Raw genomic sequence first — 16,362 nt, forward strand, 5'->3', positions numbered from 1 at the left:
TCCTCCCTCTCCTTTCTCTCTCTCTGGTCTGAAGGGAGGGACACACTTGGCCAGCAGAGGAGACGTTTTGCCTAGCTACCTAGACTCCTTGCTTCGGCCAAACGCTATGCCATGCCCACGGACGTTAGTTTCTTCTCTGCAATGAGTCTGGATCTGAGTACATACCTGACCCTTCATCAAAGCCGAACACATTCGGGGCCGTCTGATTGGTCCAGAAACCGATGGGTTGGGCCAGAGCCAGAACACACGTGGGTAAACCGTCATTGGTTTTGATACTCTGATTGGTTAGACGATCCAATCGCTAATGACTTTGATTTGTACTACTGTACGCCTCGCGTCACCACAAACTACTTCAATGACGGCAGTCTCAGACTAAAGTATGTAGTGAACAACAGAGCAGCGGAAGAATAGTGTGAGTCGTCAGACTAGGAGACGTTAGCCTCATGTCACTATGGCTGTGCTACAGACTGTCTGAACTGAAGCCCTCCAGCTAGAAGGATGGTTTGTCCTTTTTTCCTCTTCCTTCGCCATACTTTATATGACAGCTAGACATTAAGCAGATGCTGGGGAAATGAGATGTTAGATGTCATCGCTACAGACCTTGGTTTTATTTTAATGACTCACCCTAGTCAGACATGTCATGTTGAATTTCCTTCTATTTGGGAACCCAGTGTTTTTGTAAAACTGTCTTTTTAAGAATATTTGTCGGGAAAAAATGCAATGTTTTTCCAGGTTTTTCCTGGGTTAGGAACAGAGGTAAAATTATCTGAGGTCTGGATTTATTTAAACTGCATTCCACCATGATCCCTTGAACGTGTTTGCGTGATTCGCTAGTGTGGCTGGTCATCATTTTGCTGTTAATGTAGGAATTTTAAACCAATTAACCTGATTTAGATTGAGGTTTTAACCTAAAGAATGTTTTTCTGGTATATTGTACCGTTCAGTTCACCCCTAATATATAGTTACAGGTTGGAGTTACAGTTGGGCTTTGTCATTGAGATCTACGGTAGCCTAATGGCCAGGGTACCTGGAGGAAGTGGATGTTTGATTTGAACAGGCCTTTGGTGTGTCTGTCTGGAGCAGCCTGTCTGACTGGACAGTATCTCTGCTTTCTGTCTCCAAGATGGATGGCCAGTGTCCTTTTGCCAACAATGAGAAAATCTCTCTTCATTCTGTTCTCTCGCTCTTATTTTCTCTCACTTTCTCTCTGTCGGAGGTGAAAGTATTATCATAATAATCAGACATTCCATTTAGCAATCCACTCTCTCAAACTCATTTGTAAGTCTGTCCAGTTGGCCCAGTCTGCTCCGGTGCTCTATGTGTTGTAAACCCTGAGCTCATCAGTCTCCCCTTACTACCAGGGTGGATTTGCTATTTACTGTTCCTCAGCTCACAGTGGTGGTACTAGGACAGGGACTGGCTGGCAGGCCTTGCATGGGGATGTGAGAATGAGCATGGCACAGGTCCCTGCTTGCCTCATCACCATCACGGCCCCTATGTTACCTGTGAATAACACGCCAGAGTCCAGGCCCGGCACATCGCCATATTGTGGGAGGGAGTTTGAGGAGGGAGGAAGGAGCGGGGAGGAGAGGCACAGGCTCGGCGGGCACGGGCTCAGCCACCTCCATGGCAGGCAGGCCTCCCTTCCCTTCCGCTCTGCTCTGCAGGGAGGAGCGCGGGGCTCCAAGATGGCAATCAAGCCTTGATTTGCCAACACATTTCTAATGATTAAAATGTAATTAGCACCAGCGAGCGCCTCCTCCCCAGCTAATTTCCATGCACACTGTGACAGGCAGGTGGTTGGCGGCGCCCGGGCCCCAGCAGCAGATGGAAGAGCAGGCAGCGGGAGAGGAAAAAAACATTTTGCCATGCGACTGTTTGCATCAGAAAACCATCAGGACGTGCAGCTTTACTCTGGGAGGGAGAAAAAAAGAAGAGGAGCCCTTGACGGCGGCATATCAAATTGGCACCATCTGAGCTGACCCTGGCAATAGCTGCCATTATTCATGCTGCTATCCCACTAGCTTCCAAGCTGGCAGACAGGCAGGCAGGTGGGCAGACAGACAAACAGGCGAGTTGACGGGCAGACAGTTTCTATTTATCCTTTATTTAAGCAGGGAGTCCCTCAGCTTTAATTCAGTGATCCTGCAGGAAATGTGTCCCAGGCAGATAACTATCCCCAGTCCTCAGCTCCACTAGACCCTTAAAGGAAGCAGATATCAATGGTACTGTCATTAATTCTAGGGTCATGGACAGTGACCAGCAGCACCTCGTGATAGTACCAGACATGGGGATGGCATCCATCCAGCCATATTGAAGAAGTTGACATTTGAGCGAATATTAGGTCAGGCTATTGTGACATGTCTCTCTGAATGGTTGTTTATATTTATTTGATTGACACAGCATCTGTATACATTTGAGAAACAGTCTATTTGGAACCACATATTCCATGATTCCAGATTATATGCCTAAATTTTATGTTTCTAAGTAGCTACAGTACAGAACATGGCGTGCATCTCTCTCACGCATCTCTGTTTGATGTGGTGGGCATGACTCCTTATGACAATAGTTGTTTCTGTTGGGGAGTTTGGCAGAGCCAGACACAGAAAGACCCTGCTGTTGCTTATGAGAGGATAGCAGAGCGGAGCTAGCTGAATCATTTACCATTGAGGACATCTCTCCTCATGTTCCCTGCCTGTTCCCTGTCTCCTCTGTCTATTGGGTTAATATTATCTCAGCTGGAGTCTGGAGAGGCTTACGGACACAGAATAGTTTTATCCTACTCTGAGTCTGATATAAACAAAAGCCTTGATGCTTGGACACATTATAGGGAAATTTGTAAGTGCACTCAGCCAAAAGGAGGGGGGTGGGGGTCGTGGCGGGGCGGTCGGGGCAATCAGAAGTGCTTCAGATACAGGCCAACATCAACAGCTCTTAGTGCTGAGGGTAATGTTTGACATTCCTCTGTTACTTAACCTAAACACTGAGGTCTGGGGTCTGCGTTGTACAGTATAATGTTGGGGCTGTGTAAATACCACTGGGCCTGGCTAGAGTATCGCTTTCTATGGCTGCTGCCCTCCTTCTCCCCCCGTCTTCCTCAGAGGAGTAATGGTTTCCTTATTGTACATGACTGCATTAAATAACGCAGACTTCCTCAAGCTGCCTCAGCCTGTCTGAGAGCTAAGCTCTAGGTTCTAAATGGCCCCATTGTTGTACTGTAGGTACATATTTTTTACATGTCTGTGTGTTTTACATATTAATGTCTTAGTTTTTCTAGTTTCCCTTTCAAAATAGTTTTTGCAGTTTGTTCTCCTATTTACAGTAGCATACTATACCTACTCATTTCAATGAGCACTCTGATTTAAAACCTTATCAAATCCATCCAACCTCCACATGTGCAACCATAATGGTTCTTTAGTTGAGATATGTCATCCACATAATCTTAGGCTCACAGTGATATTATCTAGCCTAGGCTTCCTGCAGTGCCTCTGTTTTTCAACATGGGACTCAGTAAATGGAAAAGAACTCAGTAGATTTGCCAATGATGGTGCTCTTCTCTCCGAGCCACACTGCATGACTGCATTTTAACGCACCATGATCACTAATCAGTGACTGACGACACCGACTTGTTTTTATGTTACAAGTGTTTGTATCATTTTAGCGTTATTATTATTGGTTGCTTTTCCCTGTGTAGTGCAGTGAGTGTGAGGGAGCGTGGCGTCTTGTGCTTAAAGGACAAACAAATTGCCTGCCCTTGCCTGTCAGTCTTGATCTCTGGCTTTCTTGCTTTGCTCATTATAAAGGTATTTCCATTTTATTGAGTTCTCATTTTTTCTTCTCCCACTCCCTTTATAGTGCAGAGAAATTTGCATATCTCTATCCTCGGGGAAAAAAAAGTAATGACAGCAATTGATTTGTATTTTCTCTTCCCCCTCTAGCTGTGTGAGTGTCTCGTGTAGTGGCACCTGCAGAAGCGACAGGCATGGGGATGAGAAGCGAAAGAGAGCAGTTGATTAAATCATCATCAAGTCGTACCGCTAGAAAGTCAATTCTGCTCGCCGTCTACAATGATATCCTTTTATCTTAAAGTAATGAGCTATGGCACTTTTGCATCGGGTAATACGATGACTTCTATTAGCATGTTCCATTTGCTTCATAAGCAAGGGCAAGTAATTCCAGTCCTCTTCTATCTCGACAATCAAAGCAATTGGCTGCACAGGCAGGCAGGGGAAAAAGGGAATGGAATGGGGGAAGAAAAGAAAGAAAGGCTGAGGGTGTTTTTTATGGATCACAACACAGTGGAAAAAATGTATCTCCCCATTATTTGAACTCCTCGCCTGCCTGCTCTGCTTGGTGTGCTCTGCACAGAGACTGCAGAGACTAATGAGTCTTGGGTAACATTACTCTTGTCACAGTATGAAGGCTTAAACACATGGAAGTAGTTCAGACAGTAATACAGGCCCCTTTATTAGTGATGGGGGGGAAAAGTCGATACAGTTACATATCACAATATTATTTTGGACAACATTTTACTGATACTTTGTCTCCAACTAATGGCTAGCTTTAGATAGCGCTAATCGGCTGTACCTGCGCAAAAACTCTGGTATTTTTCATCCTATATCTTCTGTTCCATTTTCTTTTAAATATTGAGCCAACATGTTTTAAGCACTTTTATTTCCATGACTGATGAAAACTTGTTTTTATTATGGCTCCTTCTTGTCTCTCTGCAGCAGACATATAGTGAGCAATATGTTTGGAACATCAAATCACAATAAAATTGCAGTATCGAATTGCAATACATGTACATCAATACAAGTATCGTGATAGTATAGTATCATGGGGTCCCTGGCAATTCCCAGCCCTAATAGATACAGTTACAGTTAGCATGCATCATTTGTAGAACATGCATTGTTGTAGGTAATGACGTACATTAACTTTGTTTATGTTTCCAGCTGACCGGCTATGTGTCACGCTCGTTGAAAAGGTCGGATCAAGGCGCAGCGTGATTTGAGTTCCACATATTTTATTAAAGTGAAACTAAGAAAACAACAAACATACAACGAACGTGAAGTCGTAGTGCTCAACACACTAACACAAAACAATATCCCACAACCCAGGTGGGAACAATGGAGAACTTAAGTATGATCCCCAATTAGAGACAACGAACATCAGCTGCCTCTAATTGGGAACCATACCAAGAGCACTAACATAGAAATGAAAAGACTAGAACACCCCCTAGTCACGCCCTGACCTACAACACCATAGAGAACCAAGGTCTCTCTATGGTCAGGGCGTGACACTATGTAGTCTATATTTGGCTGTTGACTTGTCTCTGTGCACTGTAAATTAATTAACACAGGGGGAAAGAAAGGATTGATGGAGGTAGATAAAGAGGGGGAAAGAGGGTGGGAGGGAGAGAACGGGAGAGAGTGTTAGAGGAGACTGTGTTTATTGCCCCAGTGTGTTTATTGCCCCCCCCCCCCAAAGGTGCGGACTCCGGCCGCAAAACCTGAAACCAAATGGGGAGGGTAGGGGGGCTGTCTTGTGTTGGTGGTGGCTCCGGTGCGGGCTGAACGCCGTGCCTGGACTGGGCATCGGCGCAGAGGAAGGCTCCAGCCTTGGAGCGGTACTGGATGCCGTGCCTGGATTGGGCACCGGCGCAGAGGAGGGCTCTGGCCATGGAGCTGGGTTGGACGTCATGCCTGGACTGGGAACCGGCGCAGAGGAAGGCTCCTGCCATGGAGCGGGACTGGACGCCGTGCCTGGACTATGCACCAGCGCAGAGGAAGGCTCCTGCCATGGAGCGGGACTGGACGCCGTGCCTAGACTGGGCACCGGCGCAGAGGAAGGCTCCTGCCATAGAGCGGGACTGGACACCGTGCCTGGACTGGACACCGTGCCTGGACTGGGCACCGGTGCAGAGGAAGGCTCCGGCCTTGGAGCGGGACTGGACGCCGTGCCTGGACTGGGCACCGGCGCAGAGGAAGGCTCCGGCCTTGGAGTGGGACTGAAGCCGTGCCTGGACTGGGCACCGGCGCAGAGGGAGGCTCCTGCCAGGGAGTGGGACTGGACACCGTGCCTGGACTGGGCATCGGCACAGGTTGCACCGGACTGATGACACGTTCCTCAGGTCGAGTGCGTGGAGCCAGCACAGGATGCTCCGGGCTGGAGGCGCACTGGAGGCCTAGTGCGTGGAGCCAGTACAGATGGCACCGGACTATTGACACGCACTTTAGGGCAAGTGCGGGGAGCTGGCACAGGACGTACCAGACTGGGGAGGCGCACTGGAGGCCTGATGCATGGGGCCGGCACAGGTGGCACCGGACTGGTGACACACACTTCAGGGCGAGTGCGGGGAGCTGGCACAGGATGTACCGGACTGGGGAGGCACACTGGAGGCCTGGTGCATGGAGCCGGCACAGGTGGCACCGGACTGGTGACACGCACTTCAGGGCGAGTGCGGGGAGCTGGCACAGGACGTACCGGACTGGGGAGGCACACTGGAGGCCTGGTACATGGAGCCGGCACAGGTGGCACCGGACTGGTGACACGCACTTCAGGGCGAGTGCGAGGAGCTGGCACAGCACACTTGCCCTAAAGTGCGTGTCAATAGTCCGGTGCCACCTGTACCGGCTCCACGCACTAGGCCTCCAGTGCGCCTCCAGCCCGGAGCGTCCTGTGCTGGCTCCACGCACTCGACCTGAGGAACGTGTCATCAGTCCGGTGCAACCTGTGCCGATGCCCAGTCCAGGCACGGTGTCGAGGACTGGTGACACACACTTCAGGGCGAGTGCGGGGAGCTGGCACAGGATGTACCAGACTGGGGAGGCGCATTGGAGGCCTGGTGCATGGAGCCGGCACAGGTGGCACCGGACTGGTGACACACACTTCAGGGCGAGTGCGGGGAGCTGGCACAGGATGTACCAGACTGGGGAGGCGCACTGGAGGCCTGGTGCGTGGAGCCGGCACAGGTGGCACCGGACTGGTGACACGCACTTCAGGGCGAGTGCGGGGAGCTGGCACAGGACGTACCGGACTGGGGAGTCACACTGGAGGCCTGGTGCATGGAGCCGGCACAGGTGGCACCGGACTGGTGACACGCACTTCAGGGCGAGTGCGAGGAGCTGGCACAGGATGTACCGGACTGGGGAGGCGCACCAGAGGCCTGATGCGTGGAGCCGGCACAGATGGCACCGGACTGGTGACACGCACTTCAGTGCGATTGCGGGGAGCTGGCACAGGACGTACCGGACTGGGGAGGCGCACTGGAGGCCAGATGCGTGAATCCGGCACAGACTTCACCAGTTCACGAATGTTGAGCAGAACACACTTGACCAACATCTCTCTCCTCTCTCCCCCCCCCCCCAACTTCTCCATCGCCTCCCTGACGGTCTCTGGCTTTTCAGGGCGAGTGCGGGGAGCTGGCACAGATGGCACCGGACTGGTGTCACGCTTTTCAGCACTCCTGCACTGCAGCATACTCCTCGCCAAAGTCATTCTCCGATATCCCTCCTCACACTGCTCCATCGACTCCCAGGCGGGCTCTGGCTCTCTCCTTGGCTCGGCCGACCACCCATCGTGCCCCCCCCCCCCCAAACAATCTTGGGGTTTCTGTGGCCGTGGGTCCCGGCGTCGTCGCTATCCTTCCTGATTTCCTGGCGACTCCCGCCAAGGAAGGGTCTCGCATCCTCCCATGATCTCTTCCCAGGTCCAACTCACTTTTCCCTCCGTTGCACGCTGCTTGGTCCTTGTTTGGTGGGATATTCTGTCACGCTCGTAGAAAAGGTCGGACCAAGGCGCAGCGTGATTTGAGTACCACATATTTTATTAAAATGAAACTAAGAAAACAACAAACACACAACGGACGTGAAGAAGTAGTGCTCAACACACTAACACAAAACAATATCCCACAACCCAGGTGGGAACAATGGAGAACTTAAGTATGATCCCCAATTAGAGACAAAGAAACATCAGCTGCCTCTAATTGGGAACCATACCAAGAGCACCAACATAGAAATGAAAAGACTAGAACACCCCCTAGTCACGCCCTGACCTACAACACCATAGAGAACCAAGGGCTCTCTATGGTCAGGGCGTGACACTATGTAGTCTATATTTGGCTGTTGACTTGTCTCTGTGCACTGTGAATTAATTAACACAGGGGGAAAGAAAGGAGTGATGGAGGTAGATAAAGAGGGGGAAAGAGGGTGGGAGGGAGAGAACGGGAGAGAGTGTTAGAGGAGAGTGTTTTCTCAGTGTGTTTATTGCCCCTGCATAATTTATGAGGTGCTGACCATCATGGCAGTTTGCTGGGGGCTGGCCCCTGGGGCCGTGTGGGACAGGCCGGTAAATTGCACGCTGCCCAGCACAGGCCCCTTTCCTTCTTCACTGGTCCAGTTAGCCAGGGGAATACAGAGCCAGAGGCCCAGCCTGCCTTTTACCTTTGAGCTCTGCAGGGAGCAGGGCCCCGGCTCAGCAGAAAGGAAAAAATAGAGAGCACCAGGCTTAGGGAAGTCACCGTGACCTGGCTCCCATGCGCTGTCAGTCAATCACCCCACACTGGGCTGGCACAAGGGTAAACCCTCTGTGTTTTAATCGACACTAGCCCCCACCCCCCCCCGGCTCCACACACCCAGTGCCTTCTTCATTTCCGACTCCAGTGCCTCCCCGTTCCTCGGCCATACTCACAACTTCGAGGGCCGCCGGCCATCCAGCATCCCGCTAATTAGTTGATAAAGAATTAAGTGGACCTTGAAATTGAAATTGGGTAGAAAAACTGAAATCCAACTTTCTTTTCCCAAAAGACACCCTTCCTGTTTCGCTGTTCTCTCCATCTTTCCATCCTGCACCTAAAATAATTGATATGAACAATTTGGAATTTTTAGTTTTGAATGTTAGTCAGACCAACCAGGTGCTTGCGTGAGATATTGTATGGACTGTTTGTTTCATATTCAGGTCCATGTCTAAATAGTATAATGGAGTGGTCTAATGACATTGGCCCAACAGATCCACGGATGACGCTATCGCCATCGCAATGCACACTGCCATATTCCACCTGGACAAGAGGAATACATATGTAAGAATGCTGTTCATTGACTATAGCTCAGCCTTCAACACAATAGAGCCATCCAAGCTCATCACTAAGCTCGGGGCCTTGGGTCTGAACCCCGCCATGTGCAACTGGTTCCTGGACTTTCTGATGGGCCGTCACCAGGTGTTGAAGGTAGACAACAACACCTCTGCCACGCTGATCCTCAACACAGGGGCCCCACAGGGGTGCATGCTTATCCCCCTTCTGCACACTGCCTTCCCTCCAGGAAATCTACAACACCTGGTTTCACAGGAAGGCCAAGAAGAACATCAAAGACCTCAGCCAACTGAACCACGGCCTGTTCACCCCTCTACCATCCAGAAGGCGGAAACAGTACAAGTGCATTCAAGCTGGGACTGATAGACTGAAAAACAGCTTCTATCTCCAGGCCATCAGTCTTTTAAATAGTCACCACTAGCCGGCCTCTGCCCAGTACCCTCCCAGTACCCAGTACTCTACCCTGTACCTTAGAAACTGCTGCCCTATGTACATAGTCATTGAACACGGGTCACTTTAATAATGTTTACATACTGTCTTACCCACTTCATATGTATATACTGTATTCTAGTGGTGGCTCATCCTATAATACTGCTGTAAACACCTTTTTCTATTGATATACTGCCCATACTGTCTATACACCATGATATATATATATATATATATACAGTACCAGTCAAAAGTTTGGACACCCTTACTCATTCAAGGGTTTTTCTTTATTTGTACTATTTTCTACATGGTTGAATAATAGTGAAGACATCAAAACTATTACATAACACATGTTGAATAATGTAGTAATCAAAAAAAGTTTTAAACCAATCAAAATATATTTTATATTTGAGATTCTTCAAAGTAGCCACCCTTTGCCTTGATAACAGCTTTGCACATTCTTGCCATTCTCTCAACCAGCTTCATGATGTAGTCACCTGGAATACATTTCAATTAACAGGTGTGCCTTGTTAAAAGTTAATTTGTGGAATATCTTTCATTCATAATGCGTTTGAGCCAATCAGTTGTGTTATGACAAGGTAGGGGTGGTATACAGAAGATAGCCCTATTTGGTAAAAGACCAAATCCATATTATGGCAATAACAGCTCAAATAAGCAAAGAGAAACGACAGTCTATAATTGCTTTAAGACATGTGTCACGGCTGTCGAAAGGAGCAGACCAAAGTGCAGCGTGGTTGTAGTTCCACATTTTATTAAATCCGTGAAACTTTGCAATACATAAATAACTGAATCGACAAAACAACAAACCGTGACAGAGAGAAACAAACACTACTCAAAATATAATAACCCACAAAACCCAGGAAGAAAACCCCCTACTTAAATATGATCTCCAATTAGAGACAACAAGGACCAGCTGCCTCCAATTGGAGATCAACCCCCCCAAAAAAACATAGAAATTAAAAAACTAGAACTTAAACATAGAAATAGAAAACATAGACAAACCACCCAAAACACCCCCTGTCACGCCCTGACCTACTCTACTATAGAAAATGACATCTTACTAGGCTCAGGACGTGACAACATGAAGGTCAGTCAATCTGGAAAATGTCAAGAACTTTGAAAGCTTCTTCAAATGCAGTCGCAAAAAACGATCAAGAGCTATGATGAAACTGGCTCTCATGAGGACCACCACCACAGGAATGGAAGACCCAGAGTTACCTCTGCTGCAGAGGATAAGTTCATCAGAGTTACCAGCCTCAGAAATTGCAGCCCAAATAAATGCTTCTCAGAGTTCAAGTAACAGAAACATCTCAATTTCAACTGTTCAGAGGAGACTGCGTGAATCAGGCCTTCATGGTCGAATTGTTGCAAAGAACCCACTACTAAAGGACACCAATAAGAAGAAGATACTTTCTTGGGCCAAGAAACACGAGCAATGGACATTAGACCGGCGGAAGTCCAAATTTGACGTTTTTGGATCCAACCGCCTTGTTTTTGTGAGACGCAGCGTAGGTGAACGGATGATCTCCGCATGTGTGGTTCCCACCGTGAAGCATGGAGGAGGAGGTTTGATGGTGTGGTGGTGATTTGCTGGTGACACTGTCCCCATCCAACCTGACAGAGCTTGAGAGGATCTGCAGAGAAGAATGAGAGAAACTCCCCAAATACAGGTGTGCCAAGCTTGTAGCATCATACCCAAGAAGAGGCAGTAATCGCTACCAAATGTGCTTCAACAATGTACTGATTAAAGGGTCTGAATACTTATGTAAATGTGATATTTCCGGTTTTTATTTGTAATAAATTTGCTACAATTTCTAAAAACCTGTTTTGCTTTGTCATTATGGGGTATTGTGTGAAGATTGATGAGGGGGAAAAACTATTTAATCCATTTTAGAATAAGGCTGTAATGTAACAAAATGTGGAAAAAGTCAAGGGGTCTGAATACTTTCTGAATGCACTGTATATTTACACTGTACATACAGTTGAAGTCGGAAGTTTACATACACCTTATTCAAATACATTTAAACTCAGTTTTTCACAATTCCTGACATTTAATCCTCGTAAAAATTCCCTGTCTTAGGTCAGTTAGGATCACCACTTTATTTTAAGAATGTGAAATGTCAGAATAATAGTAGAGAGAATGATTTATTTCAGCTTTTATTTCTTTCATCACATTCCCTGTGGGTCAGAAGTTTACATACACTCAATTAGTATTTGGTAGCATTGCCTTTAAATTGTTAAACTTGGATCAAACGTTTTGGGTAGCCTTCCAGAAGCTTCCCACAATAAGTTGGGTGAATTTTGGCCCATTCCTCCTGACAGAGCTGATGTAACTGAGTCAGGTTTGTAGGCCTCCTTGCTCACACACGTTTGTTTCAGTTCTGCCCACAAATTTTCTATGGGATTGAGGTCAGGGCTTTGTGATGGCCACTCCAATACCTTGACTTTGTTGTCCTTAAGTCATTTTGCCACAACTTTGTAAGTATGCTTGTGGTCCATTTGAAAGACCCATTTGCGACCGCACTTTAACTTCCTCATGATGACATCTATTTTGTGAAGTGCTCCAGTCCCTCCTGCAGCAAAGCACCCCCAAAACATGATGCTGCCACTCCAGTGCTTCACGGTTGGGATGGTGTTCTTCGGCTTGCAAGCCTCCCCTTTTTTCCTCCAAACATAACGATGGTCATTATGGCCAAACAGTTCTATTTTTGTTTCATCAGACCAAAGGACATTTCTCCAAAAAGTACAATCTTCGTTTCAATTTGCAGTTGCAAACCGGAGTCTGGCTTTTTTATGGCGGTTTTGGAGCAGTGGCTTCTTCCTTGCTGAGCGGCCTTTCAGGTTATGTCGATATAGGACTCGTTTTACTGTGGATATAGATACTTTTGTACCTGTTTCCCCCAGCATCTTCACAAGGTCATTTGCTGTTGTTCTGGGATTGATTTGCACTTTTCGCACCAAAGTACGTTCATCTCTAGGAGACAGAACGCATCTCCTTCCTGAGCGGTATGATGGCTGCGTGGTCCCATGGTGTTTATACTTCCATACTATTGTTTGTACAGATGAGCGTGGTACCTTCAGTCATTTGGAAATTGCTCCCAAGGATGAACTTGACTTGCGGAGGTCTACAATGTTTTTACGGAGGTCTTGGCTGATTTCTTTTGATTTTCCCATGATGTCAAACAAAGAGGCACTGAGTTTGAAGGCAGGCCTTGAAATACATCCACAGGTACACCTCCAATTGACTCAAATGATGTCAATTAGCCTATCAGAAGCTTCTAAAGCCATGACATAATTTTCTGGAATTGTCCAAGCTGTTTAAAGGCACAGTCAACTTAGTGTATGTTAACTTCTGACCCACTGGAATTGTGATACAGTGAATTATAAGTGAAATAATCTGCCTGTATACAATTGTTGGAAAAATTACTTGTGTCATGCACAAAGTAGATGTTCTAACCGACTTGCCAAAACTGTAGTTTGTTAACAAGAAAGTTGTGGAGTGGTTGAAAAACAAGTTTTAATGACTCCAACCTAAGGATATGTAAACTTCTGACTTCAACTGTACAGTGCCTTCAGAAAGTATTCTCACCCCTTTACTTTTTCTAAATTTTGTTGTGTTACAGCCTGAATTTAAAATGGATTTAAATGAGATTTTGTGTCACTGATCAACACACAATACTGTCAAAGTGGAATTTTGTTTGTCCATTTTTTTTTTTATTAATACAAAATTTAAAGCTGAAATGTCTTCAATCAATAAGTATTCAACCCCTTTGTTATGGCAAGACTAAATAAGTTCAGGAGTAAACATGTGCTTAACAAATCGCGTAATAAATTGCATGGAAGTTGCATGTTAAGAATAGTGGTTAACATGATTTTCGATTGACTACCCCATCTCTGCACCCCGCACATACAATTATCTGTAAGGTCCCTCAATCGTGAATTTCAAGCACAGTATTCCAAAACATGCATCTTGTTTGCGACAAGGCACTAAAGTAAAACTGCAAAAGAATTGGGGAAGAAATTAACTTTTTTGTCCTGAATACAGATATGTTTGGGGCATATCCAACACAACACATCACTGAGTACCACTCTTCATATTTTCAAGCATGGTGGTGGCTGCATCATATTATGGATATGCTTGTCATCTGCAAGGACTAGGGAGTTTTTTGTGATAAAAAGAAAAGGAATACAGCTATAAGCATCCTAGAAGAAAACCTGGTTCAGTCTGCTTTCACCTTTCAGCAGGATGAATTCACCTTTCAGCAGGACAATAACCTAAAACACAAGGCCAAATCTGGGGCGGTAGGTAGCCTAGTGGTTAGAGCATTGGGCCAATAACCGAAAGGTTGCTAGATTGAGTCCCCGAGCTGACAAGGTAAAAATCTGTCGTTCTGCCCCTGAACAAGGCAGTTTACCCACTATTCCTAGGATGTCATTGTAAATAAGAATTTGTTCTTATCTGACTTGCCTAGTAAAATAAAGGTTAAATAAAAAATTAAAATAAATACATCTACACTGGAGTTGCTTACCAAGATGACATTGAATGTTCCTGAGTGGCCTAGTTACAGTTTTTACTGAATTGGCTTGGAAATCTATGGCAAGACGTGAAAATGACTGTCTAGTACTGATCAACAATCAAGATCTTGAACAACTGTAAAAAGAATAATGGGCAAATATTGCACAATCCAGGTGTGTAAAGCTCTTAGACATTCCCAAAAAGACAGCTGTAATGGCTGCCAAAGGTGCTTCTACAAAGTATTCACTCAGTGGTGTGAATACTTACGTAAATTAGATATTTCTGTATTTCTTTCTCAATAAATTACCAAAAATGTCTAAAAACTTGTTTTCACTTTGTCTTTAATGGGGTAACGTGTATAGATCTGTGAATATATTTGTTTTATTCCATTTGGAATTCAGGCTGTAACACAATACAATTTGGAAGAAGTCAAGGTGTATGGATACTTTTTGAAGGCACTGTATATATTTATATTCCAGACTCTGACATTGTTCATTCTGATATTTCTTAATTTACATTTTTATATTTTGGGGATTTGTGTTTATTTTGTTGTGTTACTAGGTATTACTGCACTGTTGGAGCTAGAAGCACAAGCATTTCACTGCACCTGCGTAACATCTGTAAATATATGTACACAACCAATAAAATATGATTTGAATATGATGGAAATACTCATCTGTACTCAGTTCTCCATTAAAGACCTGATAAAATGTGTCGCGTGACGAGGTAAATTAGATTCTGTACACTCACATTTAAATTAAAGCAAATAAAAAGGAGGGCAAATTACAGGGTATATGCCGAGTTATTCTAACCATGTTTCTGTGTTCTCTTACAGTGTGACAGTGAGAGCGACCAGGAAGACAAGGTAAGACTCCATCTTAGTGTTTACCTTTCTCTACCAAGACATTCCTTTCTTCTTGCAATGCAGATCTTTTTCATGTATCTTTCATCAATGTGGTTTCAATGAGGATCAAATATTAGACTTTATTTAAGTGTACATTTCTATTTAATTAGAATTAAACATCTAGTTAATAACTGTGAGAGAGGCCTAATTAGCTGCACATTAATTATAAATGACTAAATGATGTGCGAAATCTAAATTGAACTGTTATGGCTTTAGATTACAGTTAAGTGGAGCTGCTATGGCTGTGTGGGTTTCCATTAGGGTTTATACAGTATTTTCTCAAATCGTTTCTCACAGAAGCATTGTGTTTACAAGACATAAACAATGTGCATCACTGTCTTCACCTGTAGTATAATAGTAAAATAATAGTATAAAAAGTGTAATTCTTTAGTTCATATTCTTGAATTATTCTAAGTATTATTAGTCTCTCATCATACTGTATCGGAGTCTCTTATCTTAAACAGACTGCATTTTAATGCAACTTGGTCCAAAACCATGTGGCTCAGACTGGTCTGTCTGCTGCAAAGTTGGACCTTTGCCAGTGGTCTGAACATATTCACAGATAGTAGTCTCAGATCCTTCTGAGCAGCCATATTTCCCAGGAACAGTAAACTTGCAACTGTAAATCCAGCAAAAGTGTGATGATTTAGAATACCATTTGTTGTTTGTTGTTTTGTTTAGTCGCTTCTGTAAATTGAGTCATTACTCAGTGCCGTCAATTCAAATTATCCTGCCGCCGTGACAATTCCTTTTGTTTCAGCAACACGTCGTAGCCTGTAATTCCCTTAGTGATTTTATTCATTCATCCCGGATCATGTTACAGTGGTGATGAACAGAGCTGAGCGCCATGATGTACCTTTCTGTCATTGATTCATTGTGTATTAAAATAACAGAGGAGTGAATGAGTAAATAGGGGGGCTCTGACTGCCACGGTTCTCCTCTGTTACGGAGTAATTCAAGCTCAAGCTCCTCAGCATCATCCTCGTTACCCTGTAGTCACCACAGTCACTATTTGTCCCTGCCAGGCATCAGCCTCGTTACCCTGTAGTCACCACAGTCACTATTTGTCCCTGCCAGGCATCAGCCTCGTTACCCTGTAGTCACCACAGTCACTATCTGTCCCTGCCAGGCATCAGCCTCGTTACCCTGTAGTCACCACAGTCACTATCTGTCCCTGCCAGGCATCAGCCTCGTTACCCTGTAGTCACCACAGTCACTATCTGTCCCTGCCAGGCATCAGCCTCGTTACCCTGTAGTCACCACAGTCACTATCTGTTCCTGCCAGGCATCATCCTCGTTACCCTGTAGTCACCACAGTCACTATCTGTCCCTGCCAGGCATCAGCCTCGTTACCCTGTAGTCACCACAGTCACTATCTGTCCCTGCCAGGCATCAGCCTCGTTA

The 16,362-nt window shown here is 45.7% G+C and overlaps 1 protein-coding gene across 12 annotated transcripts in view; it reads left to right on the plus strand.

Annotated features, from left to right (window-relative positions):
- LOC115154336 (autism susceptibility gene 2 protein) overlaps positions 1-16,362 on the plus strand; it is a 477,023-nt gene that overhangs the window by 309,847 nt on the left and 150,814 nt on the right. For all 12 annotated transcript variants that reach the window (XM_029700467.1, XM_029700475.1, XM_029700471.1 and 9 more), the window contains one exon: positions 14,890-14,919. In XM_029700467.1, the coding sequence (XP_029556327.1) occupies positions 14,890-14,919 (30 nt within the window). The remainder of the gene's footprint in view (positions 1-14,889; positions 14,920-16,362) is intronic.

This window comes from Salmo trutta, chromosome 19, assembly GCF_901001165.1.
Source record: "Salmo trutta chromosome 19, fSalTru1.1, whole genome shotgun sequence".
NCBI lineage: Eukaryota > Metazoa > Chordata > Actinopteri > Salmoniformes > Salmonidae > Salmo > Salmo trutta.